The sequence below is a fragment of the Haliaeetus leucocephalus genome, unplaced genomic scaffold, assembly GCF_000737465.1.
Source record: "Haliaeetus leucocephalus isolate CR32 unplaced genomic scaffold, Haliaeetus_leucocephalus-4.0 Scaffold0, whole genome shotgun sequence".
In the NCBI taxonomy this organism is placed as follows: Eukaryota; Metazoa; Chordata; class Aves; order Accipitriformes; family Accipitridae; genus Haliaeetus; species Haliaeetus leucocephalus.
The window spans coordinates 15,132,124-15,155,811 of record NW_010972436.1 but is presented as its reverse complement, the minus strand read 5'-3'; the positions used below and the strand labels follow the sequence as shown (position 1 = coordinate 15,155,811).

At 39.0% G+C, this 23,688-nt stretch overlaps 1 protein-coding gene across 9 annotated transcripts in view; it reads left to right on the top strand.

Moving 5' to 3' along the window:
• The window catches only part of PARD3 (par-3 family cell polarity regulator), a 460,545-nt gene that overhangs the window by 165,709 nt on the left and 271,148 nt on the right, over window positions 1-23,688 (top strand). For all 9 annotated transcript variants that reach the window (XM_010585300.1, XM_010585343.1, XM_010585352.1 and 6 more), the window contains exon 4: window positions 20,341-20,519. In XM_010585300.1, coding sequence (XP_010583602.1) covers window positions 20,341-20,519 — 179 coding nt within the window. The remainder of the gene's footprint in view (window positions 1-20,340; window positions 20,520-23,688) is intronic.

Genomic DNA, 23,688 nt, shown 5'->3' with positions numbered 1-23,688 from the left:
GCCATAATTATGCTTGGGAAGTGTATTTGGGTCACGGACAGTATGTCATGAATGCAGATAGTCCCATGTTATCTTTTTTTCAGAGTAAAACTGAATATGAGAAACTTCTATGGAATTTCATGGTTAAACCAACAGTGTCATCTGCCTTGTGTCTGACATTGGTTTCTAGTCACCTTATGTGGTACTGCTCCCAAATTGGTAAACCACTGCAAAGAGGCAGCTGTACTTTTTCTTGCCACACGTTCTGAAACCTCGAAGCATAACAGGTCATGCCATGCGGCACTGAAAAGCCAGCCTAAATCTGGGGGAGCAAGCATGATGTGGAGTTAATAAGCACTGAAGGACTTTGAGTTGCCTTTATAGTTCTACACAGTTGAGTGCCTGTGTACCCCATTCCCTCACACATCATGCAGTGTCTGGGTGTTATGGCCATCCTGCCCTTACTGCTGTTCAGGGCATCGCGGCTTCCCATCGGCATGGGAGAAGAAAGCTCTTTGTATACATGCTCAGCCTCTGAGTGGGTGGCTGGGGAAAGGAGCCATCCCTCGAATACAGGCTATTAAAGTAAATGCCTTTGCAGGTTTGCAAACTTAATAATGGTGAGCAACAACTGCTGAGACTGTTTCAAATGAAATAAATAACATTTGAAGCAATGCTAGCATTTTTAGTAGATTATAAAAGAATAGAATTATGTTCACCAGTTTCTGACAAGTTAGAGAATGGACACATATGCCTTGTTAACCAGCCCTATGCAATATACAAATTAATCTTTCAGTGATTTTTTGGTAAGTCCTCTCTTGATCTCTCTGCTTTTGGGCTTTTTGGAACCAAAACCTCAGAAATGTTTTCTCTGTATGAAAGCTTTCTCCACCAAATATAAAAATGATGTTCGCTGCTTCTATTCCAACCCATTTTAAGCTCTGATGTTTAAGGCCTTCATTAGATGACAGAGGGATTTTAGGTCAAGCACTGCCTGATTTTCACGATGATTTCCATCTGAAGGGTCTTGCATAGTGAAGTCTCTTCATGTTTTATTTAAAATTTTAGTTGGGCTCTTGACTTATGGAAAAATAAATAAAAATGAAGGGCTTACTAGGAGTGCTGCAGTGAAAAAATTATGGAACTGCTTTTTCAAATGAACTGCGTGACATTTATCCGTGAGAAATATCCATTAAGTGAGTGAATAAAGTTACTGCTCTAGTTTGACATAGTAGGCAATATTTCTGTGAGTTTTGTACATGTAGATGATTTACCTCTACCTCTGTTTTAAGTTCACCTTTAAAGTAATAAAACATAAGTGGCCAAAGGCTTCCCGTAATCCTGCTTTCCCATAGCTCTTTGCTATGTTGCTTAAAACATAACATTACAGTGAAATAAGTATTTTCACTTCGTCCACCCATAAGGGTAGGGGGAAATCTGTTTGCAGTTATTGCTGGTACTGAGATAGTATTTCTAGTTTGCACTTTGGCAGTGAACAGCGGTGCGGGATGTGTAGCTGAAGGCTTGGGGAGAGGGTCTCTGCCGGAGCAGTGGCTCAGTGGTGAGCAGGGCTGTCTCAGGGACCCAGAGAAGGAGGAGGAAGAAGAGGAGGAGAAGCCGCATGTAAGCAGTAATGGAGGGAAGGAGGAGAAAACTGAACTGTTTAAAAACCTAGCCCCCAAAAAGCAAAGGATGAAAAAGCTACAGTGAAACTGCAGCTACAAATATGTATGGATGTTTGTTTATTACAGCTTGGTCTGCGTATTTCTTGTGTTAGCTGAGGAGTTTACCCGAAATTGTGTGTGTCTGTTGTCAGTTCATCTATGCAGTAGTACGTTGTGGTGGCAGCAAATCCAGAAAGCGCGTGGAAGATGAGAGTACCAAAAAAGTGCATGCTTGAGCTGTGTCCTCGGTGGTGCTGGGAGCGAGCAGTTGGACTCCCGAGGGCGCAGACAGCGGCTTTGTTGCATGGCAGTGGGGCGGCCGTGCCCGGGAGCATGCCCCAGACTGCAGGCAGGGGACCGGTGCTCGGGCAGTGGGCGCTTTGCCGAGGTCGGACCCCGCAGTCTTCTCGTTGCGGCATGCGGACAGCCGGGTACAGGCCCAGCGGGATGAGCTCGCAGAGGAGCGCAGTGCGTCCACGTGTAGACTTGTCTGTGCTTTTATATTAGAATTTCCTTAAAGTTCTCAATGGCTGCGAATTCAGGGCAGTATTGTAATACTGATATTTATGCGCTATTTACCTGGTGTGACTGCTGGTGTACAAGCAAGTTTCTAGGAGTCTTACTTCATTCTGCCTTTTACCAGAATGATTTTGTGGATGTGGATGTGAATTCTTTGCATGGGATTCCTATTACGAGCTGAATTGAATATTCAATTACTCCTCAAAGCCTTGAGGCTGTACATCAACTTCACTCATACTGAGCAATTTGTGCTGTGCTGTATGTGCCGTGTACCGGCTTCAGTTTCTGAATTCTCCCAGGGCTAGGATTTTGCTCTGTTCCTTTCCATTTTTCTTTTTCAAAGTCGGAATGTTTTACTAAGGGTGAAAAATATTTTTAATGAAGTATTTTAATTTGTTCTCATGTTATGGGCATGTGTTCCCCCCCTTCCCTCATCTAGGTTTCACCAGATGTTTTAAATATTTTCTGAGTACATGTGCTTCCAAGGTTTTTCTGCAAATCCAGTCGTGTTTAACGGGCACTGAGTCCTTGTGAATCAACGTCGTGTTTTTCTCTACTTTATGCCTCCCAGATCTGGCAGATGTCTTGAGTTCTAGGACAAGAGATTTTCAGTGTTTTCTGTATGAAAGCAGATAAGATTTGTACATAGTTAGAATTTCCTCAGAAAGGAACAGAGTTTCAGACCTCTGCGGGAGGAAGGCATTTCATTTAGCATGTTTTACAGAATTTAGTAAGTTTAGTAAGTAATTAAATCCAATAATGCATCTTATGCTGTATCAAAAGTGATGGCTTTTGTAAGGAAACTTGTATTTGTTCTTCGCTTTTCCTCCTTTTTTTTAACTTAAGTGAGTGGCATATGTGACATGTAAAGAAAATATGGTGTTTGCTTAATCTTACCTTGGAAAAAGTTCTTGATCTTAAATTCATAGTTTTAGCAAGATGGATGGTAATTTTCACTCACAGATACATGTGCTTAATTCAGAGTTTAATTTTCACCTTGACCAGCCAAATTAAATGTATTTTTTTCATTTTAACCATAACTATTTTCTTACTTTTTTCACTTGCACTGCAATATAAATTGTTTGTTCTGTGTTTCCTTACTTCCTCACTATTTTTTCTGTCATTTGCTTTAAGACACCTGAAGGGTCATTTATAGCAATGAAAAGTGAGGAAATGTCAAAGATAGGGCTGCTGATCAAGGCTCTTTGTGTGCTCTGCGATTTCTGTCTGTGGTTATCAAGCTGCAGAACATGAGATGCTCAGCATGTGTGACAGGGATGAGGCTTTAACCCAAGAGGAGGTTAGGTGGTGACTTGATGTGCCTTCCTTCTGTTTCCATTTGCTGACTTCCAGATTGAGAACCCAGTGCAGCTGGGTTAACCTGATGCCTTGTGGAAATTTTAGAAAGGAGACAACTACTTCATATCAGCCCGTGATCAGAAACAGAGGGAGAAAGGAAAAGGGAAGGCATGAAGAATTTGAAGAATTAAAGAACAAAGAAGCATGGATCAGAAAAGGGGAAAAAAAAAAAAAAAAGGAGGAGCTAGTGGCAAGGAATGTTTACCTCCCTGGCGACAAATGAAAATACTTAACTGTTTCCTTGATGTTACTTTGCCATATAAACAATTACCCTAGGAGCCATGTAAATGATGTATGTTTATGAGAGAGAAGTGAGTAGGTTTCTTTCTGCTGCCCCCCTCTCTCCCTTTCTCTTTGCAAAACAATCTATAGAATCTGAGACCTGGTCCATGCCAGCAACTGCAAAAAAAAGTTAGACATGAAAAGGAAGGCTAATCCCACATGATTACACTTTTGTTATTTCTCAAGTGTTAATCACAAAATGAAAAATGGTATTGTGTGTAATCTTAGATTTGTATAAGTGCATGATGACATTTTGAATTACCTTTCCTGAAACATAAACTGTGGATGTCTCAGCCGTAGAAGACATTCACTGAATTGCAGAGCTTTAAAAATGACAGTCCTGAGGCTTTGATGGATTCTCTGTCTCTTGAAGTCTTGAAATTAAAGTCAATATTTTTCTGTATTTCCAGCAGAAGTTAAAAGACTAAATGCAGACATTATTGCACAGTGTACCTGGGCTTATATAGGTGTTTGACAGGATGATCACAGGGTGTCTTCAGGATTTGAGTTATGAGGCTTGTTTGGAGTCTTGCTGTAGTGCTGCATTGTGCGTAGTGAATGATTCTTCCCATACTTGGACTTGTGCTTTTCGCATTTAACATTCTTCTGTGTTTGTTTTCTTAACATTCTTAACTCTTTCCCCTTGTTTACGGTGTCCATTCCAGCCAGTTCTGTAGTCTCCCCCTCCCATCTGCCACAGCCTGTCTTTCCCTAGCTATGCTGCTTGTAATATCCTTATCTCCTGCAAACCCTCCAGCAACCTGGTTTCTCATTCATCCATACCCTGTTTTGTTTGTAGGTGGAGAGTGTGGTTTTTTGGTAGGGTTTTTTCATTATTTTGTTTTGGTTGGGTTTTTTTAGGAGAAAAGGAGAAAATTAGCTTTAAGAGTTTTTTGCATTTGTCTTTTGATTCAGCTTCTCCTTAGTGCAGACTTAGGGTGATGGACAGCATCTGGTTCCATCACCATGGCTTGGGCTGGTCTCACTCTCCTGTGGGGCTGGCTGGTGACTGAGCTGCTACCCAGGAAACTGGGGCTGATAAAAATTCTGCATTAACTTTTTACACTCTCTTGGCCCTTTAACAGAAACTGATCTGCTTTTACTCTGCTAAAAAAATGGATGTCTTGAGCCCTTTTCTTCCCAGAGTACCTCTCCTCTTTACCTCTTTTACTTCATGGCCAACTGCTGGCGTAGCTGTACCACAAAAAATTCCCAAGACTGTATTTTGCAACAGTGGCTTCAAGTCTGGTCTGACTTAATTAGTAGGAAAAAACAGCTTATGTCTCTGGCTGTATTAGGGGGCTTCATGCTGTTGTGGCATGACTGCTTATTGTTGAACCTTCAATGCAGAAGACAGTTTACCTTACAGACTACTTTTTTTTTGAAAGAAAAATAGGTTAAAGATGTAAGTCACCTCATAAACGCTAAGTATGGTTACAAAATGCAGAAATGATGATGATATAAAATTCTGTAAGGAAAGCCATGCAAGAATGCCTGTGGGCCTAGGTTTTTATTCCTTTGCTTTTACAGCAAGAGACTAAAAATGCTTATGCAATATTAATTCAGGATATACAGCAAATTGGCGTTTGGAAGCATTCAATTTTCTTCATAATTGTTCTCCATTCACTTGGCCGATTATCAGTAATTTCAGGGAATTAGAGATGCTCCTTTTAGAAGTTTCTAGTGAACTCTTTAGAATTGTCAAACAATAACAAACCTGCCACTTAGGCAGCAATTTTCCCTCTCGCTGTCCTCACACTAATGTTAGATCGCTGTTTGGAAAGGCTAGACAAGAAAACTGTCATGTAGTAAATCAGTAGGAAAATTTTTTCAGCCTCATGCTGCTGGGTGAATTTTGATCCAAGAATTTTTGTGTTTGTTTTGTTCATGCAAAGACTTTTATCCTCCAGTTTGGGTCCAGGGAGGTTGTTTTTTCTTGATAGCAAGATCTGCAACAGTATATTTTGTTAAAGAACTTAATACTATATTTTTGTGGATTAATCTTTCATTCTTTAGTCACCTCCAGGTGAGTCCCACAAGAATGTAATTCAAAGCATGTGATGTCCAGGTCTTCCCTTTTCCTCTGCTGTAAAATGAAAAGGGAAAGAAAATTGTTAAAACCCCTCAGGAATGGGGTCGTGAAGTGCCATTTACTGAAAAGGTGGCTTTCTGTCTTCTCTGGCTGCGTCACAGACTTCCTAAAGCACAAAGTGTGCGCAGGGACAAGAGCTGCAAACCTTCTGTAGTCAGAAAATGGTGTTGGGAGGGACTGTTTGATGGGGATGTCTGTGACAGCGTGATTCAGTGACCTGGTGGGGTATGTTCTGTACCTACCTGTAGGTTATGGATCATCATCTCTCTGTCTCCTGATCCCTGTCTCTCCCTGTCTCTCCTGGAGTTAGCAGGCCAAGGGGACCAGCATACCAATGCTGTCCCTGTGCCAACCAGGAGTAAGGAGTGTGGACATCTGAATGTGTGGTCTTAGGTGGTTTTGGTTCCTGTTCCTCTCAGTGTAGCTGCTTCCCAGCCCTGCTGAGGTGCTGCTGCTGCTGAAGAGGAGCAGCAAAGCTCTCGGTTGTTTAACTGTTTTTCTCTCCAGCTGTGTGGAAACAGCAGGAATTATTATACTTGATTGATGTTTTTAATCCAGTAGTTGTATCTGAGATATCTCAGAAAAAGCAAATATACCTGTTTGGTTTATTTTAATCTGCCCTATGTTAGAATTGCCGTATTAATCACACAAAAGGTACAATGACGGTTGTATTCCAAGAACCAATCAAAACGGGGAGGTGAGTGAGGGGTGCTTGATGCTGAGCATGGAACAGGGAGCAGGCCAACCTGTCCTCCTGTCCAGCAGCAACGTGTTTTGTAATACCTGCATCCAAGAGTCGTTCCTTGGCAAGTGGTCTTTCCTCTTGCTGTCTTTTGCTTGATGAAGAAGAGCCCCTCTCTTAGAAATGTTCTGTTGTGGAGAGGATGGGACACCCTCCGTTATTAAGATTCGGAATTGATTTCCCACATATGCTTGATCTTGGCTCCCTTTTTAAACTTCTAGAGGAGGTCTGCATTTTGCATATGCGTTTCGTGACCAATGGGTAAGTTTTCTCTACTCCTCAATTTGAACTTGAGTCTAAGAGAAAGGGTGTTAAACATCCTTTGGAAGTACTTTCAAATGCTTTAAAAATACATAAATCCAAATCTCATCTGAGACACAGAAGTGAACTACGTCATGAATTAATAACTTTAAAAATAGTTTTACAAATTCCAGAGAAGAAACACAAAGTAATGAACTTGCTCTTAGAAAGCTATTTAGTTTCAGAAACATTTAAGTAATATTTTTAGTGTCTATGTGAATGATATGGAAGATAATGTTTCGGTTTCTGTACAGACAAGTTCCCAACTAAAACTAATACGTGTCTGTATGAATACAAATTTACTTTTGTTCTGGGGTGACCTTAAAAAATGTCTGCATGAGGGTTCTTTCTTTTAAATAGCCTTTTTATTTGTAGGGATGAGTAAGTATCTGAGATATTATTTAATGTGGTAGATTTTTTGACATCTCATATGAAATATTAAATACACTAGTTCTCATACAGTTGTTAAAATATTCTGCCTTCAGAGACTGCATAAACACAGGTAACTGAAAAATAAGCTATTCTTCTGCTCTCTTATTTTACATGAAATTCAAGATAGCTACTTTTATTAAACAGTAAAATAGTTTTTAGCCAGAAGCACCAGGTTTAATGTAAAAATAGTGTAGTTTGGCATAGTATATGTGAACAATTTCTTAGAGTTAACTTTCAGATTTTGAACTAAGCACTTGAAAAAACAGAGATGGTTTCCTGGTAGAAGCACATTGACTGCTTGATGCATACTGCAGAGAAGTTGATGATCTGTGAGAGCCTGTGGATGTTCTGCTTTCAGTCGTTTGTACATCTTCCCTGTGTTTATTCTGTGAATGTTCAGGTGCTGTGTACAAACCTCAGAAGGATGCATGGATTGAAAAATCAGTGCGCTCGGGAGGTCTTAATACCAGGAAGTTTTCTAACTTCTAATGTAAGATAAAAATGATGATACTAAGACTTGTTCCCTAAAATCCATTGCTCTCAGGTGGGTTAAAGAAATAACTCCATCAGTACAGGAGACAGCTCTCTTCTATGGCTTTTTTTTAGTGTTTATGCAAGATAACTTTCTTCATTTTGAGGTGTGGAAAATACCTGAATTGCATTTCACAGAGCCTTTGTGGAGGGCTTAAGTTAAAAAATATTATTACAGTGAATTTTATTTTTGGTTGTAGCAGCAGCATCTTACAGATATGCAGCTACAAGCTGGGTAGGGGAAGCCGGTGGATGCTGAGGATTGGTCACCGTAGTGCTCTTACAGCTGTGCTTTACATCCTGACTGTGGTATCAAAGTGCAGCTTGGGCACTCATCCAGAAAAGTAGCTCCTCCTTTGCATCTCCACGTTGACAGTTGGATGGATAGTGACCATTCCATGTTCTTGCTTTACTCCTGGATATATTTTTTTCATTGACTGAGGTTGTTAGCCTTGACGCTGCAGGGGCAGTGTCTGGGTGCATGGCTCTCGGGGAGGTGAGTACTCTGAAATCAGCCCACGTGCAGGAAGCCCTGGCAACGGCCTTACGTGGGCTAGAGGAACTGTAGTGCCTATGTTTCCCCAGTTTCTCTTCTGTCTGTCCTCGGTAGAGGTTTTGTCAACTTGTTATCTTTCTGCAGGGAGGCCTTGGAGAGAGTGAGGTGTATGTAGTAGTAGCACAGGGCACTTAACTGCGTTCAGGGGCAGGAGGCATTCAGTTACCAGATTAGTTGTAACAGCATTTTTGTGCTGCTCTGTGGAAAATGCAATGTGTTTGAGGGGTTTTGCAGACTACTCTTGTCCAACTGACTGCTTGCAGGACATTTCCTGGATAATCCTTGGCTATTGATTTTCCTTTGAATCTGTTGGGATTCTTCATGTTCAAGGAACAGCCTCCAATTATTCATGCTAATGGAAGAGGACCAAGTAATATACGCTGGCTGTCCCCTCCTTTTCTTATTTCAGTGTATCAATACATTTTGGGCTGCAGAACAATAAATAGGTTATTAATCTCCCTTGAAGAATGAAACAGAATGAAAACACCTTAATAGTATAAAAGGAATAATAATAATCATAATTTAAAAAATAGTAATAATTTTTGTAAAATAAAATTTGTCTGCTTCATGTTCCGTTTCTGCCTGCAGATATTCGAAATTGTTGTAGCACATTCTAGGATGAGACAAGGAGGGAGGCTTGTGGTGTGGAGGCAGCTTGGAAAAGTTAGCTGCTGGGAACCTGACAAATTCTGGCATGAAGTATATACCATAGTATTTCAGTAAATATCTTCTGTTAGTTCTGGCTAAAGCTGTTTCTCCACTAAGAAACATGATCTTCATCTCTGGGCTAGAACCAATCACAAATTATAATGAAAATTGGCAACGGCAAGCATGAAAAGTCATTGATCCAAAAATTCATGAACTGTCTTTCATGTAGTGAGATTTCTTTTTGAACTTCAGCTGAGGCTCTTTCTATTTGCTTATTCTTGGTTTTGAACTTTTAGGAATAATTTTTGATTCTCTTCAGCCTTGGCAATGTGAAATAAAAAAAGAGGAGTGCGAGGTGTGTAATTAAGCATGCAGCGTAACCGCATTTTTGCAGAGTTGTAAAAGGGAGGAGAGAAAAAACAGGTGGGGGGAGGGAGAAAAAAAGAAGAAGAAAAGAAAAGATAGGTGTTGCCAAAGTTTCTCCAAGGTGTAGAAAATTTTCTACATTTCCAGAAGAGAACAATTCAGGCTTCCTGTTGTTGTAAGGGACTTTGTAAAGTACATGTAAAGGTAGACAGCAATGTTCAACTTTGCACATGCTTCAAGCAGCAGCTAGTCTCCTACTGCTCATTAGGCATGGTTTTAAAAAAGAAGGGAATATACTTTATAATTATAAACTGTTTCTAGTAAAGAAGAAGAATTAAAGATGTCTGTTGGTCTGTCACCCCTTGGAGAATAGGAGATGTTCTGTTTTATTGTCCCATTGTGGGCATTATCCGAACAATTTAACTAACAACTTCCAATGTAGACTAAATTGTCTTACTCCCTATTTGGCTACTGGGAACACTGGATTTTTCTGCAGAAAGCGATCTTTAACCTTGAGAATTAATGAGAAGATTTCAGCATGTTGTGCTCATAGCTGAAGCTTCTTACTCCACACTCATGAAATTGGAAAGAGCTTGTTTGGATGCTGTTAGGTTTGTGTAGTCCCCAAACTTCACAGCTGCCCAGACCATTCTTTGACCTACCCCTAATGAAAGGTCAGGCACAGCATCGCATCTTCTTGCAGAGAGCCGCGCTGTCTGCCCTCCCATGTCATGGGCATGGCAGCTCTGCTGCTGTGCATCCCCTGTGGATGAGGAGGGTTGGTGACATTTCGTCTCATTACTTAAACACGCAAATACTTGGTTTGTCTTCAGATATTCAGCTTGAGATCTTTATGCTCTGTGCTTTGCCTTTGAGCTCTATTAGTCCCTGAGTGCAGAAGAGCCTTGTGCTAAAAATTGTCTACCTGAGCACATGAGGTGGCATGACATGGCCTCTTCTGAGTTCTGCTTGAGGTCTTTTACTCTTCGTGGTCATCAGTGGCAGATATGAGCTCAGCGAAACGTTAACTCACAGAGATTTGATAACACTTTAAATGACAGCGTGTTTCATGAATGTACCAACATGTTTCTAATAATCCTAGTAAATGGTTCTGTTATGGAAACAAGAGCAAGTGCCATTAAAATTGCAGAAGCTGTTAGTAATTTTTAATAGTTGGTCAGGACTATGTTCACTCGCTATCTTATTACAGACATTAGCTGTAATTTTTTTTTTCCTGTTTTGGAAACTTGGTAGTGTGCACAGAGGCTATTCCTTCCCACACGTTCTTTCTTCTTTAATTTTTGTGCGTATAGCTATGAAAATGCATGCACAAATAATTTCTGACAAAATACCCCCTTTAAGTGATTGTAGTCAAGTTTTCTTGGTTGTCATAACTATTATGCTTCAGTTAAATATCCATCTAAATAATTTCTGTAATAAAGGTATGTGGATTTCGGGTAACGCAGGTTCAGATCCATCTCCAGGTGTTGATATTCCCAAATGGTAGCCTTCTCCAGCCTAACAATGACCTGTGAGCTGCATGTAAGTGATCATTTTTATATCTCAGAAAAACCCCAGATGGGTTTTTGACGATTCCTGTACTTGTCTGCAGTGGAGCAAGGCTGGAGCCGGCCATGCTCTTCCCAGCCTGCGGGAAGGAGAGTCTGGGTGCCCAGTGCCTGCTTAAGAGTGAGGAGGTTCTCCACAGAAACGTGGAGACATGCCAGACTGACAGCCAAACACTTTAAAAGATGGAGTATTCATCTGATGACTGGCAAAGAAATACCTCTTCCCTCACTGTTTCAAACATGAGGTAAACAACCATCATACGTAACTGGTTCGCTGTTCACATAGTTAAGATACCAGTAGCATCCCTACTGCCACCTGTTATTTACCATACCCTGTGTACACACTGGACTATTTGGTGATCGTCCCATTGTGATGTCTTTACTAATCCAGAAGTTTGGCTGGTTTTTTCCCCTTCTAAACCCTGGTAGAAATGCTGTAGGTTTTCATTTCCTCACTGTTTGCCCGGGAAGCGGCCAGTGGGTAGGGTTTCCTTCACTGGGCAGGAGCCGCAGAGGCTCCGCAGCCGTCTGGGCAGTGCAGACCATTACCTTTTTGAAAAGTCAATTAGCGCCGTAATTCATGAGCCAGTGGGTGCGGCATTAGGTTCTGATGGAGAGTAGGGAAGGAAAGAGATTCCCGTACCAGCTTTGTAAGGACTTGTGTAACAATAAATCCCTTATTAATTACACACCTGCTGAATTGCAATTAAGCATGCTTAACTCTTTGGTGTCTGGATGTGATCCACATAGGAATTCGCACCTCACATATGAGGTGATGTAGTGATGTATGAGGCTGTGTCAGCAACAGATGTTGAGAGAGTTTATTCTAGGATAAGTCAGAAACAGATATAGACTGACAAGTAGTTCTGAAGCCCTAATATCTGGGACTGCAGAGTAATGGCACTTCTGCCCACCCTTTTTCCTCCTCATATAAAGGCACAGTGGTGGCCTGGGGACCAGAAGGGGGTCACAGCATTGGCAAGCACAGCAGGTTTTCTCGGGCTGAAAGTCAGTGATGAAAGAAACGTAACATGTATTATACACATTATATCATTCCTGGTTCTTCCAAACTGAGCTCTTCAAGTTACAATCTAAATCCTATTGTTGCACCTATATTTCTTCCTTTCTGACCAGGAAAAAGTTGCAAACTTCTTCTTTTAAGTGAGCCTTTCTGAGGCTACCCAAAACAACCCATAAACAATATATGGTTTTCACTTCGCTGCATTGTGTTCCTTAACAGGAGCAATTTTACTATTCAATTTTAGGGGATTTTTCAAAGTTGTGGTAAGAAAAATATCTGCCAACTTTCTTCCTGTGTATCACAGTGGTGAAGCATTATCAACTCAATTATTTGCTGTCACTGCAAACCCTTGCCTGCACTGCAAAATGACTTGTGAATGAAGATGCAAAATACAGTGTCGTCATTATAGTATAACTAAGTATCAATCAGAGTCTTATTAGCAAGGCATGATCTTTGATGTAAGCAAAAAAACTTCAGCAGCAGCAAAGATGATGATGCTTCTGCTGTCGCACAACTGTTTGATGAAGTAAGGAACAGATTTTGCAAAATTTTGACATCTGGGGGACTAGAAGTGCATTTGTCCTACATTTGTGGCAGTAGTGTGAAAATAGGTAATCCAGCATGTTTCAAGGAAATTCATGAAGAATGTACCCAAAAAACCTGAGGCTGCAGCTCATTAAAATGTACTGAAACATAATTTTTTGACAGAGACGAGTAGAACATTTGTAAGACCTGACATTTTTGTCTTTTTTTTTGGCATGCAAATATATTTGCATTTTAGAAAAAAGCCCAGAGAAAGGAGACGGAGAGGGTGTAGGTAATTAAATTTTAATTTTGGTTTTAAAGATCTTTCTCTAATTAGCTTTAAAAGTCAGTGTCTAAGTAAATTGAGTTTCAAGGTGCAATCATCTTTTTCCTCCTGGATCTCAGTATTTAAAAGTAAAAAGAAAGAATAGTAGAGAAAGAGAAGGAAGATTGTTATTTTAAAGGCCTTTCCAGATAACGATTTAACATTACCTCATTACTAAAATATAACTGTGGCAGGTTGATGTTTTCTTATTTCTGAATTTCAAAGTCATTGAGCAGTCATGGTTGGGAAAATGGAAAACTTAGGTTCTATAAAAGAAACTGAAAATGATACTGAGAAGATAAGGACTTTTCTTCTTTCTTTTGCTTGATAATAAGACTTTTTTTGGTGGCTTGGTTGCATTCTTTTCACTATTGTCCATTTTTCCAGAGATGATCTTACTTTTCTGTGAGTCATTTTTGATCATAGGCATGCTATTATAGTGTCTTGTATTTCTTAAAGGTATGCTAGCATGCAATGGGTTTTTGTTTGTACTTTTTACACAGCCAAGTGTAGTTTCTCTACATTCATATGATGGTTAGGGACATACGCACACCTGTCAGATTTTGCAGGCTGGGTGTAAGAGTCCCATGACCTGCCTCATTCACCTGCCAGACCACATTGTGCATTTTTAGTGCCATGGTATAGCCTCTGCCTCGCTCCTGATATGGCTGCCTGCCAGATCTCCAACTGCATGGTATGAAGTGGTATGAAAAAACCAGAATAATTGTGATTTGTCATGATTTTAATGTGCGAATGCTTATAAATGTGCCATTTTAAAGCTAAAGAAGTAAGAAAGCAGAGAACAATATTTGATAACATTGGAAATATGTCTGTGAGGAAGTACATAAGCTGTTGTTTTAGATGAACAGCTAGAAGAATAACTGAAAACAGTTGGGTTTGTACATGAAGTAGTTATAAATATCTGGAATTGTGTGAAGTTAACAATGATTTTTTTTTTCTCTATAAGAGGAGTGGCAGTCTTGTTACTTAACCAAGAGTTCTGAATGCAGAGAAATTCATTTTAGAAGTTGATGTTATTAAGCATAAACATATTTTCAAGTAGAGAAATGCTAATTATCTAAACTATGTAATCTTAAGCTTTCTTGTAATTTTGAAAGGGAGAGCTGTGACCACTAGGTAGTTGGCATTTGTAGGTGAATGATGCACAATTGCTGTAATATCTGCAAATGTTAAGGCATTTGATAGAAATTTAAGCATCTTGGAAATTCCAAGTTGATGTGAACATAAACACTTCAGCATGGTTTGAAAATCAGCGTAGAAATCTTGAAAGTTGGAGGCAGTCTTAATCTAGAGATTGTTGTCCAGTAGGGTCTCATGAGGGAGGATTCCTGTTAGTTTTGGTTTTATTTAACATCTTTAAATTTGGGAGAAGCAGTGCTGTAAATAGTATGTTAATTAAATTTCCAGATGTTGAAAAGCTAGGAACAGAGACTAATACGAATGGAGGAAAGATAAATAACTCAATAGAGAAGTGGTACACATACTGGAAAAATATAATTTAGTTCCCTCTGAATAAATAGAAGCTAACGTAAGAATATCGATCTAAACTGAACATATATGTTAATTAACAAGACAAAGGTGCTGAAGTGAAGCTATAGAAAAAGTTTTAGGATTTCTGTGGATGTTCTGGATTGACATGACAATAAAATATCCAAATGTAATTATTGTTGACTAAGTATTAGTGTCAAAGTTCAAAAAAAGCCAGGGAGGATACTCCTTGTAAGACAGCACTGAGGGTATTTCATAAGAGAAATAGACTATTCTGGGTGTCTTCTGAACAAGTTAAGACCAGAATAGTATTTACAAAAATGAACAGTAACAGAGAATTAAGAGAGGCAGAGGTGAAGTTATGTGCTGTGTAGCACTGTTTAGGGGAGAAATGCTATAATTGTCTGTGACACATGGAAGGAAAAGATAGTTTTGTAAGTGAATGGGAGATAACTAGTAACAGGCAGATAAACTTGGAGAAAATAATACAAATTTAGGAAAAAAAAATTCTGAAGATTTTGACCAAGTAAAGAGTATTCACTTTGGGAAATGCTGCAAATTCTTTTATTAAATAATCATTACTTAAAAGTGGAATGGATTCTAGGGGAGAGAAAAAATACTGGTCTGGGCCATGAAGAGAGAGTTGGTGGTGTATATATATATATCGTCTTCTTTGCTGTCATGTCCAAAAGTATGTTTCTGAAAAGATGGGCAACTGGTAGGTAGCCTTGCAGTGCTACTGTTTCGCATCCCTCCCAGCAGCCATCCCTGTATAGCATGCCTCAGTTTGCTCCTGCAGGACAGATGATGCAGTTGTCTGGGGAGTAGTTCCTCACCTCTTGGAACTGCTTTTGGTTTTAATATTTTTTCTTTTTTGATTCAAGATGCCTACAGTTGATTTGCGCTGTTTTGTTAATCTTGTAGAGAAGTGCTGGCTTATGTTAGCTGCTGCTAGGGTTTAATGGAGTTTGTGGATAAGTTCACAATCAGCTGGTTTTTGTCTCCAAATGTTTTTCTTCTATCTGTAGTCCAGTTTACAACAGCGTCAGTGGTCTTTGGAAGTTAGCATTGTCTTGTCTCTAGAGGTTTGCAAGAATGAAAGTTGAACCAATTTGGGGATTTGAGCTTTCAAAGGTCATAAGGGATGTTTGACTCTCACTGTGTCCAACTGAGTGGAACGAGGAGCTGAACTGAACCTACTGAAATTGGAACCAGAGCTTGGGGAGCTGTGCTGGAGTGTGAAACTCAAGGCTAATCTAAATACCTTAAAAGAGGTATTTCAGTTAAATATAGACAAAGTCTTAACTTGTAGTTTTAAGTACTTCAAGCTGAAACAAGCAGTCCTGCTTTCCTGAGCCCCAGGATGAGCCTGATTCATCCTTTCTCTTGGACTCTGGATGAGGATTTGAGCTGTATGATGAGCTGGATGGGCAACACAGGCAATAAAACCACTGAATCTCTATCTCCCATCCCCAGACTGGTATACAACACACCCTGATGTACATACAAATCTATGGGCTCACTTTCAGGAACCTGAGCAGCTTCCTTGTTGAAAAGTACTCTTTCCCACAGAGTTTTTTGAATGTATGGAATCATCATTTTCCCAGAGAAGTCTCTAGAGTGTGGAGAGACAAAAAAAAGTCCTTTTCAGGTCTACTCATCAGTCAGGGGCCTGATGGTCTATGTGAGGTGGCCAGAAATGACCATAAGATCATTTTTCATTTCTGTGCCTTAAATTCACTGCATGCCAAATTGTGCAAGCTGCCAATGGCACTGAGAAGCTGAAACATCACTTGAAATCTTCACAGAGTAAAATTATGTTGGCTATGCTATATAAATATATATATATGTGTATATTTCTAGTCATGTCTCCAAGCTGACATCTGAGAGGAAATTTGTATGGGAAGGTATATATTAGCTCTGCTCTGAGAGACCACCATCCTTTGTGCTGAATGCTGGCATGCAGGACGATGTGTTCAGCGTTATGGATGAAATTTGCCAGATCCTCAAATGCTTTTGCTCATGAGCACATTTGAAAATCAGAGAAGGTGATGACCCTTTTAAAATAAAAATGGAATTGCTGGCAAGAAGGGAAGGTACAACTCTGTGTTCTTAACATTTAAAGATGGTTATAAAATGTGTATTGGCTGGTTTTATAATTTATAGTGAAACTGCTGTTGCTTTTAATAAAGTGAGTCTTCCAGTCAGAATTTCATGATTATGAATGTGAACATTTTGTTATTCAGCTTGGATTTATTCTACAAATAACCATTTTCTAGCAGAACTGTGGCTATGTACATAACTTAATGGGATTCTCTGTCACACATAATTCTTTCTGAAGTTACAGTGTTGGACTTGTGGTTGAATACTTCAGGTCCTTGAATGTGGCTCAAGAACTGTGTTAGTGGTAACTTTCATGAATTTTAATTTAATTTTTCCTTAATTCTGAGACTTTTAAAACTTCCTGTAATTCATTATTAGATTTACCGTTTCAAGTGCTTATTTAAAAGGCACCTTAGCTGCAGAAGCAAATCAATATTTACAGTGCATTAGTGCCACAGAGTATTTGAAGCCTTGTGATTAGAGTTCATTGCTGTTTTATCCACTCTTCAAAGAAACCACAGACTTCAAACGGTATCAGCCATCATCCTGGAATCAGTGACATTGCATCGGTCCCATGCGTACTTCATCTTGTGGTTTAATTATTAAGTTCCCTTACTTTGATTTTCCTTTTAATATTTCAAAGTATATCCTCTTCAAATCTATAAATTCAAGTAAACCAGAAGATTGTAACCAACAATGTATTGCTAGAAAAATCTGTTCAATATATTCTTTTATGTTATTTTAATGGAGAGTATCAAAACTGAATTAGAATGGTCTCTCAGAAGAGAGTTGGGGAGAGGAATGCAGGAGATTATATTTACAATTTGTGGTTAACATAGCATGAATAAAATTTAATTCTTGGGTTAATACCTGGAGTGGTATTGACCATTGCTAAGCAGTATACACCAGAGCTAGCTCTATGTGCTTGTCCCATTCCGGGGGGGGTGGGAGGGTAATAAAAAAATTACCATGTGTTTAAATTTCTGGTTTAACTGGGAAATACATAGATCCAACACACCTGAATTATTGTCTTTTATAATTCACTTTATTGTGAAGTTTGGTTAGTAATACAAATCACGTTTCCTTATGTATGGAACCATTTTCATAAGGAGAGACTAGAGCTGATCACGTTGTATCTTTATGTGGACAGAATACCTTTTTTTTTTTTTTTTTAAAGATTTGGAGAAGTGTTCAAGAAATGTCTGAAAATATCTCAATAACTAACCTTACTAAAATGAAATGGGTCATATTAAAGGTGGCTCATCAGTGAATAGATTTTGTAGAGAGGTTCTCATGTCAATGTTTCCTCTGGAGCATCTTAATATTTGGGAATTCTGTTGCATAATTCCTGTACTGTGAAAAGTCTCTGCTACTTGCCATGGTGCAAACCATCAGGATTTCACTAGAAAGCAAAAAGCAAGATAGTGATAGTTTCTCGCTCCTCTCCAGAACTGATGACTTGCATTCTGGTTTCTTCCTTTATTCTTTGTTGGCAATTTGGCTTCTCTTCTTATAGAACTTCACCCAAATGAACTTTTGTTTTGTCACGCAATTTGAAGAAAAAGTGTAAAAATACAAGAACATTTTGCTATCACTGTGCTTATATATAGATGTATGAGCATAAGGAGCAAGTGAACTCATGTTTGAAAATTGTAATTCTCTGTTGTAGGGTGGGTAGCTAAGGCAAACAGGATAATATGCATGGGCTGCTGCTTGGAACAAATATAGATTGGTATTTTTCTTAAATGGCACTACATACTATAGAGCCACTTTCTTGGTCAGGCTACTCTAATAAATGAAAGTGTATGTTCAGGGCCATGCCAGCAGCACAGGCACCGCTGTTAATGGGTCACTTCATTACGCGTTGTGGGGCCGTTGCTGAGACTGCAGCTGTGCCACCTTTGTTACAGAGATCTCTTGCGATTTGATAGTATGCTTTTATTATGTTTGCCATCTAGGGGGAAATGAGAGGCTTTACCTTCAGCTGCTTCGTGAAACTTGAAGTAGTTGAAGACAAGGCAATCAAAGAAAAACCCTTTATTATGAATTTATGAGTATATACTGAGTAATCAAAATTGAAGTAGCGTTGACTCGGACCATAAATACTTTTCTGCATAATTAAAGTTATCTTTCCTGAAATATTCTTTTAATTACTTCTAGTTCCGTTATACACAAATATATGTGTATATGCATATGTATGTGTATAAATATGTGTACACATATTTATAAAAGAAAACATTTTATTTGCTGGAAATTAACTCTTAGGAATATCTTTGTTAAGAAAATAAAAAAAAAAGAATTTTCAGAGGAAAGAGAAATAGTCCAACAATTGTGGGGAAAAAACCTGAATTAATTCTTTGTTATTCTTGTTGACCAGAATGAACATGAAATAGAGTGACTGGTTTGGTGTTTGGTTGTGTAACACTTGTGCATATCTCAGCAGCACGAGTCCTAGTTGATTAAAAAAAAAAACCTCACATATTTTCTTTGTGTGGTATGACTTACTGTGTTTCTCAGTGTCTTTATAATGCCATGCAAAATAAGATTCTTTATTTTAATATTATTATACATAGCATTAACATAAAGATATTGCAAAGCTTAAGACCAGTCATTTAACAAATTCCTGTCATTGTGTTTTCCTGCTAGTATTGCGAGACATGCACCTTCAGCTTCTTTGGGAACTGTTTCATCAAAGCATTAAGACATAGTCCTGGTTTTCATTCTCAGCTTTTGCCCAGCGTGCCTTTCTGCTGCTTATGTGCCATAGCTTTCACCTTTTCCTTTTCCACCTTGCATTCAAGGTTCCCAGTGCAGCAGTAAAGAGAAATACAACTGATAAATCACGTCCCCTCCGTTCTGACGCTGAGTGGGAGAGTGCTAAGAGGTCGCATATACAGGCAATGAAACTTCTGTTTGGGCAAGAAGACTATAGATGTGTGGATATTTGTTGTAGGATAATAAATGAAATAGGAAAAAATTAAGTTGTATTTCAAGAGAAACTAACTTTATTGTGCCATCAAAGTTTCCAGAATGGATTTGACCTCTACATATATATTAAAAAAACCCCACCCTGTCTCTTTCCAATCAGTCTACCTGCCCACTGCATCGTTTATTACCAATGAAATATTTTTGTCCTGACAGTCATGCCAGCTGGAAGGCTAAGGGAATCAGGGTAAATCAGCACAGATCTTGTTTCAGCTGTCAGGAAGAGGCAAAGGAAGAATACAGAATAGAAAGCAGTGACTTCCATAAGTTTTCAGAAAGAAATGGAGAGTATATTTTAAAAGGTGAGGAGACTGCCTTTTGCTGCAGAGAGGCTGGTGTGCAGCTTCTTGCAAGCATGTTGTGTTGGCAGCGCCCATGCTGCAGTTGTGGCAGTGGGGTAGGAGACACGTCATCCTAGTCCACCCTTTACTTTGTCACCAGGCTGTTGGATTTGGGCCTTTGGCTACTTGCTTTTTAAAATACCTGTAAGTCACCTTAGCCTCTTAGTTGTTCAAGCTTATGCTGGTTTTTTATTTTACACAACTGACAGATAGTAGTGATGCTGTGTTTGTATTTGTAAAGCCAACGAGCTGTGCTAGGTTCAAAGAGTTTGGTTTCACCCTCATTTTCTCCTTGTGTGGCCAAGCGGCAAGGCTGTGGTTTTGAGGAAACAGACCTTGTCCTTGAGGAGCTATGCTGAGGTCAACTACTCCTTACTCTGTGAAACTACATTTGGTCAAAACCAACCATCCAGAGCTTGAAAAAACATTTTTCCTATGTGAAGAACATTTTAAATCTGGGAAGTGTTTATTTACTGTCTGTTTTATTCTTCAGATATGCCTCTTCATGTCCGACGTAGTAGTGACCCTGCACTGATTGGCCTCTCAACCTCTGTAAGTGACACAAATTTTTCTTCAGAAGAGCCTTCACGGAAAAACCCTACAAGGTGGTCCACAACAGCAGGCTTTCTCAAGCAGAACACCCCTGGCATACCGAGTGCTCATGAAAGAAAGGTATATTTCTTTCCCCCTCTTTATCCAATAAATGACAAATGTGCGTGAATCTTGAATTGATGTTTTGTCCTTCTCTTACCCGCTCCTGATTTAAACTTGTGTTTTCTAATGTTGTCCACCAAACCCCATCATCATCAGAGGAGTGTTTGAGTTGCATGCATATCCTGCCCTTCAGAGACTCTTGGTGATGCGCACAGCAGGGGCTCTAAAAAACTTGATTTTTGCTATTAACTGTAGTTGAAGCTCTGATTACTCATTACTTTGCAAAGCAGGGCCTAAATGCTGTCATGCATTTTCTTTGAATGCAAATAGGCCGTGTCTATAGTGATTTTTACTGATCTCCATAGAAGTCCTAATGTCAATGAATAATCTGCATGCCCACAGCTGGTCTGGTCTGTCTTTCTGACACAGCATTGCTAGTTTTTACTTTCTGAGCCATTAGTCAAGTAATACAAAATACAAATTGCAAATGCTGTCATTGACAGATGACAAGCTCATTGATAACATTCTTAAAACTAAAACAGTGAAATGTAGAGTGAATATTTTTTCCTTCATTTTTTCAATATGATTTCAGTATCTCTACATGAATTGCATTATTAGCTAGAGAAGTCAGCAGGAAGCTCTCTTCTCAGTGCATTATTGAAAAAAAAATTGGAAGAAATATTCCTTTTCATGCAGCCCCTGACGTTGCCCATAATTGTGATGGTAACTTGCAGACAAACTCAAAAGGAAGAACATACATAAATTTTCCAATAGAAGTGAGTAATTTTTAAAGAAAGTTGCACTTTCAGTTACCATTCTGACTGCACAGCACAAAATCCTTTTGGAAAATATGCAGCTTATTATTATAGCTATTTTTTTTCTTTGTTATTATTAATTCTGAGTAGTATAAATGCAAACTAAGACCCTGCAGCCAGGGCTCCCACACTCCAAATAAAGAAGTCTTCACATGCTGCTAATGAACTGAACTATCTTCAGTGGGCTTTTGGTTATTTAAAAACATCTATAAAAGCACAGTGCTTATAGGTGTTGAGGTCCACATTCTTACAGAGGTGTCAGTTTAATGTGGTATTGTTAGGTCTCTGCTTGATCGGGATTTCAGGTAGGTGATGGTTTATTTTCTGTCACTTGTACTGGTGTGGCACAGAAGTGCATGTTGTTTTGAAAAATGTCTTTTATACTATTCTGATTTGGAGAAGAAAAATTATAATCTAATACATTTGAAGAGTTAACATTTTAGTTAATTTTTCTGAAATTATAATGAGAACTGCAGTTCATTACTCCACAAGCATAGATATGGAGGGCCATACATAGCATAATCAGATTTCTTTGGGTGTCTGAAGTTAGAAGAAATTGGAGACAATTAAACAGCAGCTAACCTTTCACACTAGTCTTCTTGCATCGTTAGTTGTTCAGCATGTACTTTTAATTTTTGTGAAAATATTTCATGTCTACTGGAGCATGGTGACCAAACTGGAAAGGAATGCATGTGATCTCAGATAGCAATGGTAAGCAAGGTACAAGAGAACATTAAATCAAGAAAGATTGGAAAGAACTAACGTAGGTTAGTTAGTACAGTAGACGCTGATAATTTCTTTTACCTTTTTTGCACACTGTATAAGTTGATCCTTTGAATAGAGCAGATCACTGAGTGCACTATTTTTAATAGATAGGATGCAGTAAACAACTGGAATTTAATAATTGGTTGTGCAATGTGTTAGACTGTTTTTTTTCCTGTTTTCAGCATCTTAATTTCTTCATGTGAGTCAAGATATGTAGTGAGTCCTATTTCTCTTAGGAATGGATAGTAAGAATTCTCCTTTCCTTTCCCAGTATTAGCAACAATTTCATTTGTAGTATTATTCTAAAAGGTGCAGTTTTTAAGTCTCTGTCACCAATCACTTACCAAAGTACTAACACTGAATTTTTACAAATGTATTTTGGTTATTTGAACTATAACAAGTCCTCACTACTTTTCTTATGTTAGGTTGTTTTCTTCAGCTACTCAGATAACAAAAAGAGATGGCTGTGCTTTGTTCCAGACTGTTTCATTGATTATAGATGACACAGACATTTCAAGCAAAGCAATGAGAACAATCTTAATTTTCTGCTCAGTGCATTGGGCTTGAGCACCCATATATCTTTTGTGGGCGGTTGGCACTACGTAATGTTTTCACTGCAGTTCTCTCTCTTGACAGCACAAGAACATATGTTCTTGGGCTGAGATTTGCAGCACAGTTGTAGATTAGCAACTTTGCCCCAGCAGTATCTTGCAGAAACAAGAAAAGCGTTTCTGGGAAAGTTGCCAAAAGCTTCATCCACCTACTGACTCTAAGAAGTGACATTACTTTCAGCCCGTCACCTCTAAAGAGAAATAATTGACAGGTAGAAATCCTGTCCAATTTTTGGAGGAATTAGCAGAGGGAAACTGCATGTATCTGGCAGAAGGGATTTATTTCTCGAGGGCAAGTGAGAGAAGACTCCGTATTGGTGTTTGTTTCGTTTGGGGTAAGAAGAATTTGGAATGACAGGAAAATGGGCAGATGCCCAAGTTGAGATGAAATGAAGGGGTGGGAGCGCTGCCATGCACTGAAGGCTGTGAGAAGCCAGGACATATGCCAGTAGTTCTGGGCAAACAGAAAGGGAAAGGGCACTGGGGAAGAGGAAAAATGTGGGATGTTGAAGGATCCTCTTGAAGAAACTGTAGTGCTACCTGTTGTTATTAGGGTAGATGAAGCAGGACATCAGGCTCTCCTGTGTCCTTAGGGAAAGATGAGAATGACCAGAGAGGGACAGAGTTTGGTTTGGAGGGGCTTGAGTAGGTCCTGCAAAGATTTGAATGTGTGTTGAACTTGAGATGGATTTCTACTACAGTAAGTAGGATGTTTTGGTATAAAACCCTTGCACTAAACTGGATGTGCTCTCTCATCCATTTTTCATATCATCTCTTTATAAAGAAACATATTTTTTGTTAGGATATTATAATACACTCTGTGTTTCCTTAGAATTGGAATCTGGATCGTTTCTGGTTTCTGCGTTGTTCACCTGTAAGAGCAACTTGAAACCGGATGTTCTGTGTCCCAAAGTACTTATGTATTTAAAGAATTATTATTATTGATTATTTACGAGTTAATGTAGTGTTGGTAACTGTACTCAGCTAGGAAATTCC